The following is a 15,313-nucleotide window of genomic DNA, read 5'->3' on the forward strand; positions in this document are numbered from 1 at the left end:
AATCCATCGGCGCGAATACTTTTGTACCCTCTGCACCAATGTGACGTCAGTTTCGGCTCCCCATCCTGCCATTCTCGCATTCTCCCTCGTCCGGCAGCATGGCAACTCGTGCGCGCGTGAACTCGGCGCTGCGTGCCGTGCACATGCCGCCGCACTTGCGCCACCTCGAAGGCAAATTCAAGAACGCGCGGGGCCAGAACTTGTCCTACTTGGCGCTCTTCCCGCCGGCCGGGGCGCCTCTCCGCGCCGTCGTGCTCTACCTGCACGGCATCGGAGACCACAGTCGCCGGTACTTCCACCTGTACGAGCGGCTGTGCACCGCTGGCTTCGGTGTTCTCGCCTACGACCTCTTGAGTCACGGCGCCAGTGACTCGGACCAGCATGGACTGCGCGCACACAGTGCGCGGTTCCAGTACTTCGTGGACGACACGAACGAGTTCATCACGCTGGCCAAGACGCAGCTGTACCCGCAGTTGGCTGTCAAGGAGCCTAAGCTTATCTTGTCCGGCATGTCGTACGGCACGCTGGTGAGTCTGCACACGGTGTTAAGCGGCCTGCACACCTTCAGTGCCGTGGTGCTGGTGGCTCCGGCCTTGCTGGTCGAAATGACGACCACGTTGAGAGTGCAGGCGGTGTTCGCCAGACCGCTGAGCAAGTTCATCCCCAAGGCTCGCATCGTGCCCGGAGTTAACGGGGACTTCCTGTGCAGAGATCAGGACTACGTGGACGACTTCAAGGCCGACCCGTTGACGGTGTCGGAGCCCGTGACGGCCAGGATGGGCGCGGAGACGCTCAAGGCGATGAAGGCTCTGGAAGCGGACGCCAGGGTGGAGGACAAGGACAGCACGCTGTGCAAGCTGCCGATGCTCATGATGATGGGGTCGAACGACAAGGTCACGAGTCTCGAGCTGGCGCAGGTCTTCTACAAGCGTCTGGCGGCCCAGGACAAGGAGTTTCAGGTCTTTGACGGCTACTTCCACGCGCTGTTCGACGACCCGGAGCGTGACGCGGTGTTTGACCACCTGGACGACTGGCTCAAGACGAGGTTCCCGCTGCCGGAAGCTGACGAAGTGGACAAGATTGACGAGGAGAAGGAGACCGTCGAGGCTGCAAAGGAGGAGACCAAGGGCGTTGATAGCAGCGAGGTCGTGACAGAAGAGAAGGTGGAGGCTGTCGAGACGGCGGTGTCCGAGGAGGCCAAGCCAGAGACGGTAAAGGAAGAGCCAGCGGCAGTGAAGGCGAGCGACAAAACGTCGGAGACCGACAACACGGTGAAGACGGAGGAGACGACCCCAGCCAGCGCTGATGTGGCCGGCGAGGCACCCAAGGCGGAGACTGCAGAGAGCAGCACACCTGCCAAGGAGGAAACGCAGGCCTAGATACATACAGTACATCTCTCGTGACAAGATATCGCGATTTGCACAGCTGCCTAGCATATTCCTGGCTTCATCCAGTTCTCCAGCAGTGGACAAGAAACAACCTTTGCATGTCGTGGAAATACAGAGTTTATTGGCAAAATAGGGAGGTGTCAACACGCTCTCGTGGGTCGTCTCGTGCTGGCAGCAACAGTGCGGTCTGGAACTTATGCGGCGGCCTTCTCAGCCTCCTCCTTCTTGGGCTCCTCGACCTTGACGGGCTGCTCCTCGACCTTGGGCTCCTCCTCCTTAGCAGGCTCCTCCTTGGCAGCCTCCTCGACCTTAGCAGGCTCCTCGATCTTGGGCTCCTCGACCTTAGCAGGCTCCTCGATCTTGGGCTCCTCCTCCTTAGCAGGCTCCTCGACCTTAGCAGGCTCCTCACCAGCAGCCTCCTCGACCTTAGCAGGCTCCTCACCAGCAGCCTCCTCGACCTTAGCAGGCTCCTCACCAGCAGCCTCCTCGACCTTAGCAGGCTCCTCGACCTTAGCAGGCTCCTCAACAGCAGCAGCCTCGACGGGCTTCTCGTCCTCGGTCTTGGGCTCCTCAGCAGACTTGTCCTCCTCTTCCTCGGTGACCGGCGTCTCCTCCGTCTTGGTCTCCGTGGCAGGCACATCGGGCGTAGCCTCAGCGGGCGTGGTCTCAGCCGGGTCCTTAGCAGCGGTGGATTGAGCGCAGCCCATGGTTAATAGTCCTGGTGGGAGGTGGTGAAGGTAGTCGACTTGTGTCTGAATGAGCAGATTCGCGAATGACTCGAGCTCACGATGGACGGGAAGCGACCTGCACTGCACGCGTAAAGTCGGGAGGGACCGGTCTGTCCTTCCCTCGCCGTCTCATCCCCGCAACGTTCTTGCGGCGAGGGCTTCCTGCGTGAATGTGCACCTTTGGCAATGGGTCGCCCCATCGCGGCGCGCAAGTCGCTCGTGGCGTCCAGCAGGCATTTCGACGGGTCGACTATGTCGCTTTTCGCTCTCGCTGTCAGGCGTTGTGGACAACTTGTGCTGTGGTGCTGCGGGCCGGACGAAGGCGCCGAGTCTCTAACCGCTCGCCAACGCGGCATTGAGTGGCCGCTAGTCGCCGACACTCGCGCAATGGCTCGTTTGCTACCTCGGAGGCGTGCGCGCTATTGCAGTGACGTGTGCTCCGCCTCTCGGTGGCCTGTCAATCGCTCGCCCGATTGACCGACGTCTGCCTGCCGTCGGACTCACTCGAGCAGAGAGAGAGAGAGAGAGAGAGAGCAAGCAGCAGCATGGCTGATGGTGGGGAGCCCTACGTGTACGTGTACATGTATTAATGCATGCAGTGCTGTCTACAGATTGGGGCCCGACGGCCGTGACGCGAGGATCGTCGTCCTAAATGTGACGGTGCTGCTGATGACCCCACACACGCACAAGACGACGACGACGCCAGCCGGACCGGGCAGAGGCAGGCAATGGTGCAGACGCGGGCCGGCTCGAAGTTGTGGCGGTGGTGAGCGAGCCCCGACGTCGGCAAACCGGATGCGACGACGTGGCCGGTATTTCGCCACAGACCTGAAGACGCCGAAGATGGCTACCGTTTACGGCGAGTTGAAGGCTCTGACGGCGCCTGAGATATGCCCAGGAGCAGACATGCTCCGATGCTGACGAGCTTTGGCTCAGGTGGCTGCGCTTCCTGCTGGAGAAAAGCGCAGCCATTTGCGCAGTGATGGGGATTAGATCGCCGTGCCCAGCGGCTGCGGCGACCGAGCAAGGAAGAGGCCGGCGGCTCCAGGGGATTCATCGCGTGACTGCAAGGCTTGACTTGCTGCTCGAAGTTCGAACGGCACTGCTATTACATGCAGCGCCGTGTTCAAGCGTATCCTAGAGAGCCGGAGGGAAGTAGCCGTCTCGCGCGGAGGATTACCAGTCACTGCGCAGGACGAGACCGTCCCAAGCTGCATTGCAACCGCCTCGCGGCCAGCAATGCGGTGGCTCTAGCGGGGGTGCATGGGCTCCGCCTTCAGCAAGGTCCAATGCGGCGCATGACTGCCCTGAGCAGTCTCATGCTGGCGCTTTAAGTGCAAGTCGCACGGCCGCTACTCGCACGACCATTGCGAGTTTCGCGCTGCTCACACAATTCGTCATGTGCTCTCTCTTCCTCTCGTTTTCTTCTTTAACAGCGAATAGAAGGCCACTTATCATCATCATCCTCTCGTTTTCTTCTTGGTGGTGGAAGATGTGGCTGCGAGGTGGCGAGTCGTGCGACGCAGACGAGCGGAGCACGTGGTAAGCTCATTTGAGCCGCGTTTAACAGGAAAGCTTCCAGTTTACATCGCCACGTCTGGTCGGAGACTTTGCACCGCCAGCAACGTCTGCGTTAAATACGTCCAGGTCCAGGAGACTTGCGCAATCATTTTCTGCAGGTCAACTCGCATACAACCTTTGTTCAATTCGTTTGAAAGACAACTTCAACTATCAAGCTTCACAAGTTGCCCACACCACGCTCTGGTTACATCATGGGCGGACCACTTGGTCGTACCTTCGAATGGTTCCGCAATTAATAGCACAATTCAAATTGCTGCAAACGCGTTAGAAGAATCGTCTCTCAACTGCTTCAGCGCTCTCAGCTCAAGAAGAAGCAATGACGTTGAAACAGCGACATCCGTAAGTGATGTGTGCAGCCAGAACGTGATAACAGTCATCAGATCAATGTCATCACCTTAGTCCGGTTTAGGCGTCCAAGGGCGAATCGCGGTGTGGGCTGTTCAGAGATTCGCCTAAGGGTTACATGGAGAATTCGTGTATCCTATGTTGACCAGGCGTTTGCGTCACCGGACTCCTCCGGGCCCCACTTTGTGGTTCCCCCGGAATCTTCTGACTCGGAGCCGACAGGCGCGATCTTAAATCTTAAACGTAACCCCCGCGCTTGACTTTCCTTCCAGATATCCACATTCTATTATCCGACACGCAAGGCTCGTAACAGGCTTCAAGACCACATTTGACATGAACTTGTCAAGGGTGCGCGACATGCTGGAGGAGGCTGGACGACGAGGCCGACAAGCATGGGGCGGCGGATCGCCTTCCTCGGACAACTCGCCGAGCAATGTCAGCCCGACACCGACCATCTCCACGCAGCACAGTGACGACGACATCCACGAAGAATCGACGCAAACCGCCATGTCGGACCAAGCGATGCTCGACCGAGCTCGGGCCGCGTACAACAGCGCGTACTTTGCCTCCTTAGCTGCAGGACCCGAAGCGAACGGACCTTGGAGGCGCGTGGAAGCTGTCGGCCGCTGTGTCGTCTTTCGCAAACAAGTTTCGTCGAGCAGCAAAGAGCGAGAAATGGATGAGCTGGAAGTGATGTGTGCCGGCCGACTCGATGCCAGTCTTGAAGAGGTTGCGAGCATCCTTCGATCGAGCTCCCAGGCCGAGCACAACGCAGCCATGACGGCGCTGTACTCCAAAAGCTTCATCTTCGGGTCGTACGAGCGCGAGGTTTCGTGTTCAGGAGATCAGGACGACAACCAGAATGAGGGCAATAGCAGCGAACAACTGGCGGTGAAGACCAAGAGCTTTGCGCGCACGACGCTCTTGGGACACAACGAGCAGTGGTGCTACTTCGACTACTACCAGCGCAAGAAGGAGCGGGACGGATTCACCATTTCAAAACGTGCGTTGCCTCCGTCGGAGACTACGCCAGGACGCATTGTTGGAGAGAACGCTCGTGTTGACCAGCTACACGGATTGAACGCCTCGTATCTCGTCGACAAACTCCCGGATCGAAAAGGACTGCGCGTCGTATTCCACGCTTGGTTTGATCAGGAACAGGTCCGCGCCATTGAACGTAAGAACTCGAGGCGTAAGAGCCAGGAGAACTCGAGCTCGAGCGCGCGCCCTGGCCCCAGTGTCCGCTCCAACTCGTTCGACTATGGAGATTCCATGAATCGCAAAGCCCAGCTCCGTCGGTTGCTGGCAATGGCGCGCGGCGTCACAAAACTTCCCGATCTCGTTCGTCGCCGTCGATTTGGAGTTCAGGTGCCAGCAAACCTTGTCGAAATAAGCACCCCAAACACGCGCTGCCCGTGCTGTACTCACAGTCTGGCTCCGGTAAAACTGTCCCTTGCCAGGGCCGCGTCGGCCATCTCGAATCGCAGCTTGGCTCACCTCAAGATGGACACCAGGCGCTGCTACTTGTGTGGATATCTCGTCTGTGTTGATTGCTGGAGCGCCGATCACATGGAGAGTATGGGTGGGAGGGTAGCTGCGATTGTCGTGTGCACGCGATGCCACGCCAACGTTCAAGCCTGCGAGTACGCGGAGGTGTTTGCAGGCACAGCAGCTGAGCGCGAAAGACATCGAGGACCTCCTCGCGTCGTCGAGAACTCGAATAACGCCTCTACAGTGCCCCTGCTTGTTGATTTCCTGTCGGCATCTCTGCTGAACGCAACTGCAGGCAGCCATGAACACGCTGCCGTGATGGTTGTGATCCGAATGCTTTTACGGCAAATTGACGACGATGTTGGAGACGATGACGAGGATCGAGTCGCAAACAATGCAGACTACGAGCGAGCCGCGCCCCGATTCAAGGAGCTCGATGACGTTGCAGTAGTGGAGAAAGTTGGCGAGATGCTGAGTGACGAGCAGCATCTGCCTGGCTTGGAAGATTGCAAACTTGGAAATGCGGACCACCGAAGTTATCCGTTAGATCTGCCCGATGACCCCACCACCGGCTTGCCTCGGTGTCCGATTCCAAGCAACGAGGCCGATCGCATGTCGAGTATCAGAGCAGCAGGGCTGCTGCAGCTCGCCAACCTCTTTGCGCCCGAAACGCCACCCACTGAGGTCTCGGAAGTGAGCATTGATACCCCTGATCTCAGCGACCTGGAGTTGTTGTGCCATTTGGCGGTGAAGACACTGGGCTGTGGATATTCGTTCGTGACGATCATGTGCGCGAAGCACGAGCATGTTGTGGTCGGGACGCATTCCGGTTTTGTCGGATCTGCTGTGCCACGAGAGCAAACCTCGTGCCAGCATGCATTGATGTCCCCGTATCCGTTCATGGCCAGCCACCAAGAAGCCGACGTGCGCTTCCACAAACTAGGCGCTACCATCCAAGTTCCTACTCGCTTTTATGTAGGTTTCCCTTTGACAGTCCCGCTTGCAGATGCGAAGCCTGGCGATGAAGAAATTACGGTGGGTATGCTATGCTGCATCGATTCGAAGCCGCGAGCTGAGATCACTCGAACGCAATACGCAACGATGAAGCGCTTAGCCAGCACAGCCACGCACTTTTTGCTGCAAAAGAGTCGACAACTGCAGCAGCATCTGCCAAGTGACTAACATAACCTATGCATCGAACAAAAGTCTGGTAGTTCTCGGCTTTCATCCATGTCACTGTCAGACTCTGACTCAGAGCCCAAATTCTCCATCCTACTCAAAATGTCCAAGGTTTTCTTTGGACAGAACTTTCAAAGCACTTCATGGCGACATAAGAGCCGCGTTGCACGAGGGCGATGTGAAATTTGAGCACAAAGTACAATAAGAAGTGGCAATTGTACATGTAGCCAAAAAGAAGCTGCTTCCGACGTACTTCATATGTCACTGTCTGAGCAACAGGTATTAATATTTTTCCGGTGCATTATGTACATGATGAATGTTTGTGTTCTGTTGAGGAAGAACGAGCTGTTCCTCGCCGTTTCGATCCTCTGGACTTCCCTCCGGACTCCCCCAGGGGTGAATCTGGTCCTGCGTTGTGATCTTGGAGGCACCAGGCGTGATCACCCACGGCCCCAGTTCGACACCGACAGCTTCAACGCAGCGCAGTGACGCCGATATCCACCCAGAATCCATGTCAAACCAAGCGATGCTCGAACGAGCTCGAACCGCGCACAGCAATGAGGACTTTATCTCCTAAGCTGCCGGCCTGAAGCGAATGGACCGTGGAAGATGTTGGTCACCGAGCCATTTCCCCTAAACAAGTTTCGTTGAGTAGCAAAAGACGAAAACTGAATGGGCGGAAGTGATGTGCGATCTCATAGAGGTTGCTAGCATCCTTCGCTCGAGCACAATGATGGCACTTCACACTAATAGCTTCATCTTCGGTTCTTATGAGCGCGAGATTTTGTGCTCAGGGAATCAGGGCTACGACAATCAGAATGAGGAAGTTGTCACCAGCAGCAGCGCTACCTGTAGATATCCCAGCATCGACGTGCTTCAATCTCCGATTCCGAGCAACGAGATGATCATGGGAAGTACCAACTCTTCGGGGATGCTGGAGCCCCTCAACCTCTTTGTGTCAGAAACTCCACCCACTGATGACTCGGAAGTGAAAAATGATACTCCTGGTCTTAGGACCTGGTAGCTACAGTGGAGACACTGGGCAGTGCATTGGAGCCCAAAATACAACGAAAAACGCAAAGCCAGCGCACTTCTTACTGCACAAGAGCCGACAACAGCATGCGCATCGGCTATCAAGTCACTGTATATGTCAAACTGAAGTATATCAGTGCTTAGAACGGTGCACGCTACACCATGCTTGGAGCAATTCAGCACATGAACGTGTGTATTTGGTACAATACTTGCGTACACACAAATGAAAAGTTAGTTGGCTCTTTTCAGATATTCAGAAGAGAGAGACACATCAGTGGAGACACCAACAACCCCTAGGGCAATTGGGCGAAGTCCATGACATCCACACAGTGAAGGGACATGTACGGCTTCTTCCAGGATAGAAATCCTCATCTCTGCTCCAAGTGATGGCCGGCACAATTCGAACTATAGGCTCTCGGGAAATCTCAGGACGCCACAGACAACAGCGTACTTGTCCGCCGTTGCGGCGCCACTTTGTGCTCTCAGTTGCCAGAGCTTAACTTATCTGCGCCTAATCTGCGCTGATAATTTGCGAAGCTGTACAACCGCTGGCGTTACCCCTTTTTCAGCCGCAATCAGGCCAGTAACGGCACTTTGAGCTCGCGAAAAGAGCTCTCGCGCGCGATTGTGGCCAGCACAGAAGAGGTTTCATCAACGGAATGGCGTACGGCAATTATATTCAAGACTAGTGCCCCCACATCGCATTTCATCATTGTGGGCGCTGGTTACCTAAAGAACGGCAACGAAGGCCAAAACCCTCAGTAGCGATTTTTCCACGACTCCAGCAACTCCAGAAACCCCCGGGAGAGTATAGTACGAGATTCTGTATTTCTGAATTGACACTCGCCTATGGGCCTAGCCAAGCTACGCAGTATGGTTGACGAGGCGAGTAAACGTCGTCGTCGCGGCTGGAGCAGTTCGCAAAGTTCAGAGTCCCACAGAGCAAACTTCGATCCAGCGCTGTCTTTTTCGACCGAGAGGAGCGATGACACTGAAAGCGACATGGGCAGGATGTACAAGCTTCCAGCAGATACCGAGCTGCTGGAGCGGGCTCGAGACGCTCACACCCACGTCGATTTTGCAGCACTTGCAGCCGGTCCGGAAAAGGGCGGTCCGTGGCAACGCGTAGAAGCTGCAGATCGGTTTGTCGTCTTCAAACGACAAGCAGCTGCAAATGCCAGCGACAGTCGAACGTCTGGGCTGGAAGTCATGAGTGCAGGACGACTGGATGCTAGTCTGGAGGAGGTGGCCAGCGTTCTCCGTTCAAATTCAGAGCTTGATCACGCCAATACCATGGAAGGGCTCCACGCCAAGAACTTCATCTTTGGATCCCTCGACCGCGACGTGCCATGCTCGGAGGGTTTAAATGAAAACCAAGATGAAGATTCTAGCGCCAACGCGAACGAGCAGCTAAGCGTCAAGACCAGCAGCTTTAAGCGCACGACTCTTTTGGGGCACAACGAGCAGTGGTGCTTCTCGGATCTTTTCCAACGCAAGGAAGAGCGAGATGGCTTCACGATTTCTCAATGTGCTTTGCCCCCGTTCGAGCCAACGCCAGGTCGCGTCGTAGGAGCCAATGCTCGTGTTGCTCAGTTGCACGGCCTGAATTCGGCGTACCTGGTCGACCAACTCCCCGATCGGAAGGGACTTCGAGTCGTCTACAACGCGTGGTTTGAGGACGTGATGAAGGATGTCGAGTACTCCACCGCCAGCAGCGACCGAAGTATGTCCAATCGTAGCATCAGTCGGAGGCAGAGTTCGAGCTCAAACTTGAGCTCTGCGGCTTCAAGCGCCAGTGCTTACCCAGATGAGGTCAGCGATTCGAAAGCTCAGCTGCGCCGATTGCTGTCGCTGGCTCATGGCGTAACAAAACTTCCGGAGCTTATTCGCCGTCGGCGCTTCGGCTATCAAGTACCTGCTGACTTTGACAAGATCCAGGTTACCAACACGCGCTGCCCATGTTGCACCCACAGTTTGGCTCCAGTCAAGATGTCTTTGGCCGTGGCAGCTTCAGCAATCGCAAAGCGGAGTCTTCGGTCCCTGAAAATGGACACGAGGCGGTGCTACCTGTGCGGGTACCTGGTCTGCATCGACTGCTGGCGCGCAGAGTATATGGAGAGCAGTGTTGGCAGGGTGGCTGGTATCGTGGTGTGCACGAGGTGCAACGCCTGTGTAAAAGCTTGCGACTACTCGGAAGTGTGTACTCCAGAGCAAGACCACGCTCGTGGGCCGGTGAAAGTCGTTCCTGACAAGCCTCACAACTCGCCAGCCCCTTTGCTGACAGACTTCCTGGCAGCCTCTTTAATGCAAGCACCTATCGGCGGCGCGGATCGAGATGCTATGCTGTCTGTCGTTCGGATGCTGCTTCAACAGAGCGAAAGCACAGATGACGAAGATGACGACTACGATGACGAAGGCTTTGGCGAACGCCAAAATGACAACGTCGCAGTGGTGAAGCTCGGGAAATACCTGGGTGACGAAGCCCAACTGCCAGAACTGGAGTCTTGCGTACTGGTCAACGCAGAGCGGCGTGAATTCGTTATCGACCTGCCTGACGACCCAGAGACAATGGTGCCTGCCAGTGTCATCCCGAGTCATGACGAAGCTCGTCTTCAAGTTGTTCGCGAAAAGGGACTCCTACTGCTCGCCTACCAACTTGCACCAATGAACTCCGTGCCGGGCTCGTTCGACAACGCGTGTGACGTACGCGACCTCGATCTGCTGTGTCAACTTGCTGTAAGAGCAACTGGGTGCTCCGACGCCTTCATAACAGTCATGGGCGTGAAACACAACCATATCCTCACCGCGACAAACGCAGGCTTCCTGCACGCCTGCGTCCCTCGCGAGCAAACCATGTGCCAGCACACCATCATGACGACCAAGCCGTTCGTGGCCACACATCCTGAAGCCGACGTCCGCTTCCACGAGATACAGGCCGTGAAAGCGCTGTCGATCCGGTACTACGTGGGGTTCCCCCTCACGGTGCCAATGCTGGACGCCGACGGGGCACCCAACTCCTGTGCGGAAATGCCAGTGGGCACCTTGTGCTGCATCGACTCTACCGCTCGAAATGAGCTCACGCGCTCTCAATACGCCACCATGAAGCGCCTCACGGACACGGCGTCGAGGTTGATCCAGCTAAAAGGACGGCAACTTCAACAACAGCTCGCCCAGAATACGTTAGCTGCATAATACCCAGCACTTTCTCCAACGTTCAGATAAAATCTACGGCTTGGGCATGCAAAAATCCAAAGTCTCAGTCCAGAGCTACTATAGTGTTATATGTCGTGGGAACCGCTCCAGTGGAGCGATTCCCGCAGCCTTAGTGTCGTCGTCTGGCCTCTAGTTCTCTGATAGCAATGACAGGCGGTCTTGCTCCCTGAAACGGAAAGCTAGAGAGCACAAACCGTCGTACGGACGCATAGCACTTGGGTCTGGTACATCATATTTCTCACTCCGCCATGTTTAGGGGCCTACTCGAGCAGGTTGCAGAGCGTCTACAGTCGCGAGAGAGCGAATCGAGATCGACATTTTCCATGGCGACGCAGCCGAGCGAAGCCTCCGATGAGTCGGACAATGGTCGAAAGCGCAGTAAACCTCCGTCCGACGCGGAGATGCTGCAACGTGCTCGGGACGCTCACAACCACATCCAATTCAACGCATTGGCAGCTGGACCCAATGCTGGCGGGCCCTGGAAACGCGTGGAGGTAACGGATCGGTTCATGCTCTTTCTTCAAGACGATCGAGCCAAGCCTGCTTCGCTTGAAACGAGCACCAATTTGAAGCTTGAAAAGTGTCCGGAAGTGCTTTGTGCTGGTCGCCTCGATGCTTGCCTTGAAGAAATTGTGGCCGTCCTGCACCCTCGGGGGGAAGCCGAGCACAACGCTGTCATGAGAGCTCTCTACTCCAAACGCTTTTTGTGCGGCTCAGTCGAACGCGGCGTTCCCTGCGTGGATATGGACGAGAAGCCGGTGTATGGAGATACCGAGAATGGCGAGGAGCTCGTGGTTAAGACAAGTAGCTTCGCCCGCTCTGCTCTCTTTGGAACCAACGAGCAGTGGTGCTACACGGACTTTTTCCAGCGCAAGGCAGAGCGTGATGGTTTCACGATTTCGCAGCGGTCGCTGCCGTGCGACGAGTTCGTTGCTAGCCGGATGGTTGGAACACCCACTCGCGTGGATCAGTTGCACCATTTGACTGCCGCGTACTTGATCGATCTCGATCCGGGTGGTAAGGGGCTTCGCGTCGTGTACAACGCAATGTTCCTGGAGCAAAATGCTCCTGCTGCTCCGCCTTCAACAGACATCACCAAGGCACAAACCCGTCGGCTCTTAGCTCTTGCCGGTGGAGTGACGAAAATCCCCGAACTCATACGTTGTCGGCGTTTCGGATTTCAGGTGCCTGCCGACTTGGATGCCATTCAGGTCGCCAACCCTCACTGTCCGTGTTGCACTCGTAGTTTGGCCCCAGTGAAGATGTCGCTAGCAGCTGCTGCCTCTGCCATCGCTCGGCGGAGTTTATCGCCTCTCAGGATGGACAACAGGCGCTGCTACTTGTGCGGATACCTCGTCTGTGCTACCTGCTGGCGCGCCGAGAGGATGGAGAATATGTCAGGACGCGTCGCTGCCATTGTTGTTTGCAGACGCTGCCAGCATTGCGTTGACGCGTGTAATTACACGGACATATCTTCAGATCGAGCCCATGGACCAGCTCGCGTCGTTGCAGACCCACCTGAAAGCACAACGGCATCGTTACTGGTTGACTTTCTCGCAGACTCGCTGGCTCAGTCTCCCGTTGACAGTCCCGAGCGTTCAAACGTGCTTGCAGTGGTTCGAACTCTCTTGCGGCACGACCAAACCTCAGAAGACGACAAGGATAACCAAGGAAGTTGTCGTGCACAGCAGTATGAGGCTGAAGCAATCGCAATGGTCGATCAATTCCTGAGGGATGAACTCAACTTGCCGTTGTTGGAAATGTGTACGCTTGGAAACGCTGAGCGACGCAGCTACACGCTTGATTTGCCGGATGACCCGGAGACTTCCGTGCCCCGCGGCCCGATACCAAGCAATGAAAGCTCCCGGCTTTCAGCTGTGAAGGCTGCAGGACTGCTTCTGCTTGCCGACCAACTTGCACCAGAGAATCCTGTTCCACGTGAGAGTGGTCCAATTTGCCGAGTAGATGTCCGCGACTTGGAACTCGTTTGCCATCTGGCTACGAAGACGCTGGGCTGCTCGAACGCCATGATATCGGTCATGGGGGCGAGCCGCGAACACATTCTGGCGTCGACGGACCCGAATTTCGCTGGAGCTGCAGTGCCGCGCGACTACACCATGTGCCAGCACCAACTGATGTCCCAAGACCCGTTAGTGCTGATCCATCCGGAGGCCGATGTGCGTCTCCAAGCTATCGAGACCATCAAACTGATGTCTCTCCGCTCCTACATTGGATTCCCTGTCACCGCGCCCTCGAATGACCTTGAAAATGGCCAAATCGCGGTCGGCACGCTCTGCTGCATCGATAATAAACCGCATCCCGAACTCACACGCTCGCAGTACGCCACCATGCAGAATCTTGCTCGGACTGCGTCAATGTTGGTCCAGCAAAAAGGCCTGCAACTACAGCAGAAAGCTGCTGCGGCGTCGTGAAGATCGGCTCGAAAGAATGTACGGACACAGCTCGAAGTAACAAAATAAAACACGCAATTGCCATTCGTACCTATCCTCTGCCTAGCATGTGTCCTGGCCAGTTCATTCCGTCGTCTTCATCACCATCTTCACCCGGTTTCACTTGTAGATTTGATCTTGCTGCGTTGGGAAGTAACCGTGCCAGCCGTCTGTACAGCTCACGGCTTTCGTCACATTTGCGTTCCAGCGCTGCAAGCTTCGCATCAACATTGCGCTGAGAGCTCGAGTCCTTGGAGCGTGGCTCCTGCTCATGTTCCGGGTCGTGAGGCGACCCAAAGGCGCCCTCAAGCTGCTGCAACCACTCCTCCTGCTGTGCCAACTGATTGCGTACACGCGCCTCGAGCGCAGCGCGCTGCCGCGCCTCCTCCGCCAAAAGTTCTTCAAACGACCCACTCAAACGGGCCAACGAAGCTTCGTGCTCGCCTGCAAGCGCGGCCAGCACCACATTCGAAGACAAAGCTTCCTGAGTGTCGTTACTGCTTCCCACTGGGGCCTTGCCGGTCGCCACCGCCTCGTCCAGCACAGCTCCGATCTCCGCCGTCAGGTCCGCACGCACGTCTGCCACCTTGGCGTCCACTTCGTCCCGCAGCGTCTGCACCAAATGCTTCACGGGGCTGTGTTTGCCAGGCTTCCCCGTGGGGATGCCCAGCACCTTGGCTATCTGCGCCAACTGCGACTGGAACGCGCTCTGTCGTCCTTCCAGCGTCGAAATCCTGTCACTCAGCACGGTAGCCGTAGCCGCGTCCACCGGCAGTGGGGCAGGCGTAGCCGTCAGCGGTTGCTTGTACTGCTGTTTGGGCACGAAAGGCGGCGCGTTGGCACTCCAGTTGTTTGGCGAGCTGTTCTGGCCGACCTCGACGCTCTTGGCCAGCTCCAGCACCTGGTTCTGCAGCGCCTGCACGTGCAGCGCCATGTCGTTCATCTGGCTCCTCACTGCGTCGCACGAGCACCTGTGCGTCACCTGCGGCCTCTCTCCGACGTGTCTCTGGACGGAGCCTAGCACCAAGTGCTCCAACGCCTGTGCGAGCTCCGAGCTCTTGCGCGCCACTTGAGCTACCTCTGGCACAGGCTGCGGCAAGGGTGGAGCAGGCGTCGGTAGTCCTGGGGCGGCTCTTTTGGCTGTGTAGAAGGCCGGCGACGGCGGAGCGAGCGTCGTGGGAGTCGTCGGCGCCGGACGGAACGCCGGCTGCAGGTAGGACAGGTAGGACGGCAGCGCTTCTTCCTCTCGCTCCTCTTCGGCCGGTTCCATGCGGTTCCAGAGCGCGCGCGAGCCAGAGGCGCCGATAGACCCGTGCGACGCAGACTCATTCGAGGCAGCGAAACCCCACACGCCATCGCGCGTGGCAGCGCCGTCGTCGTCCGCCGACAGATCGCGACTGTTGAGCCACATAGAGGAGACGCAGACGCAGCTATTGAGCAAGGAACGAGGGCTGGGGACGCGCTGGAGCGGTCAGGAGCGCCGCGCGTAGTTTCGGTCGAGTGGCCTGTCGACACTGAGGTTGTGACGACTGGAGGACCGCTAACACTGATATCCTATAGTGAAACCAAGAGACATTTTGAATCGGCGGGATGTGCCGGTGATGGAGAAATGTGTACGAATGGTGTGTCGCCTGCGTAATTATGGCTACACTCCTCGTCACATGTGGCACGAAAAATGGCTACACTAGGCATGGCTACACTGATGCAGTTGACGCTGAGTCGTCCAGGCACTTTAATGTGACGTATTGTGAGCGCGTCATCCCGGCATGAGCTTTCAGGTTCACGCAGCACAAAGCCCCCATTATTAGCATTTCGCCCTCGAAGTTCCCGTTGCTGTCGAGCACAGTTCGTCCAGCACACATAGCTTCCAAACGGTGGTGTTTGTCGGCAGCCAGATGTTTTCAAA

The 15,313-nt window shown here is 56.8% G+C and overlaps 6 protein-coding genes across 6 annotated transcripts; 4 read left to right on the forward strand and 2 right to left on the reverse strand.

The window, feature by feature from the left end:
• Window positions 1-98: 98 nt before the first annotated feature.
• KRP23_4745 (Monoglyceride lipase) lies at window positions 99-1,379 on the forward strand (the record flags this gene model as incomplete). The annotated part of the gene is made up of 1 exon (XM_067889740.1): window positions 99-1,379. One exon carries the CDS (start codon window positions 99-101, stop codon window positions 1,377-1,379), a length of 1,281 nt encoding a protein of 426 aa, XP_067748874.1.
• Window positions 1,380-1,582: 203 nt separating this feature from the next.
• On the reverse strand, window positions 1,583-2,095 carry KRP23_4746 (S-antigen protein; the record flags this gene model as incomplete). The annotated part of the gene is made up of 1 exon (XM_067889741.1): window positions 1,583-2,095. The coding sequence occupies one exon, from the start codon at window positions 2,093-2,095 to the stop codon at window positions 1,583-1,585; it is 513 nt and encodes a 170-aa protein (XP_067748875.1).
• A 2,280-nt stretch (window positions 2,096-4,375) lies between these two features.
• KRP23_4747 (uncharacterized protein) lies at window positions 4,376-6,715 on the forward strand (the record flags this gene model as incomplete). The annotated part of the gene is made up of 1 exon (XM_067889743.1): window positions 4,376-6,715. One exon carries the CDS (start codon window positions 4,376-4,378, stop codon window positions 6,713-6,715), a length of 2,340 nt encoding a protein of 779 aa, XP_067748876.1.
• Window positions 6,716-8,593: 1,878 nt separating this feature from the next.
• KRP23_4748 (uncharacterized protein) lies at window positions 8,594-10,936 on the forward strand (the record flags this gene model as incomplete). Its single annotated transcript, XM_067889744.1, has 1 exon — window positions 8,594-10,936. The coding sequence occupies one exon, from the start codon at window positions 8,594-8,596 to the stop codon at window positions 10,934-10,936; it is 2,343 nt and encodes a 780-aa protein (XP_067748877.1).
• A 344-nt stretch (window positions 10,937-11,280) lies between these two features.
• Window positions 11,281-13,389, forward strand: KRP23_4749 (uncharacterized protein; the record flags this gene model as incomplete). Its single annotated transcript, XM_067889745.1, has 1 exon — window positions 11,281-13,389. The coding sequence occupies one exon, from the start codon at window positions 11,281-11,283 to the stop codon at window positions 13,387-13,389; it is 2,109 nt and encodes a 702-aa protein (XP_067748878.1).
• A 70-nt stretch (window positions 13,390-13,459) lies between these two features.
• Window positions 13,460-14,818, reverse strand: KRP23_4750 (uncharacterized protein; the record flags this gene model as incomplete). The annotated part of the gene is made up of 1 exon (XM_067889746.1): window positions 13,460-14,818. One exon carries the CDS (start codon window positions 14,816-14,818, stop codon window positions 13,460-13,462), a length of 1,359 nt encoding a protein of 452 aa, XP_067748879.1.
• Between the last annotated feature and the right edge of the window lie 495 nt (window positions 14,819-15,313).

The sequence above is a fragment of the Phytophthora ramorum genome (genome assembly GCF_020800215.1).
Source record: "Phytophthora ramorum isolate Pr-102 chromosome Unknown Phyram_PR-102_s0003, whole genome shotgun sequence".
Lineage (NCBI taxonomy): Eukaryota > Oomycota > Peronosporomycetes > Peronosporales > Peronosporaceae > Phytophthora > Phytophthora ramorum.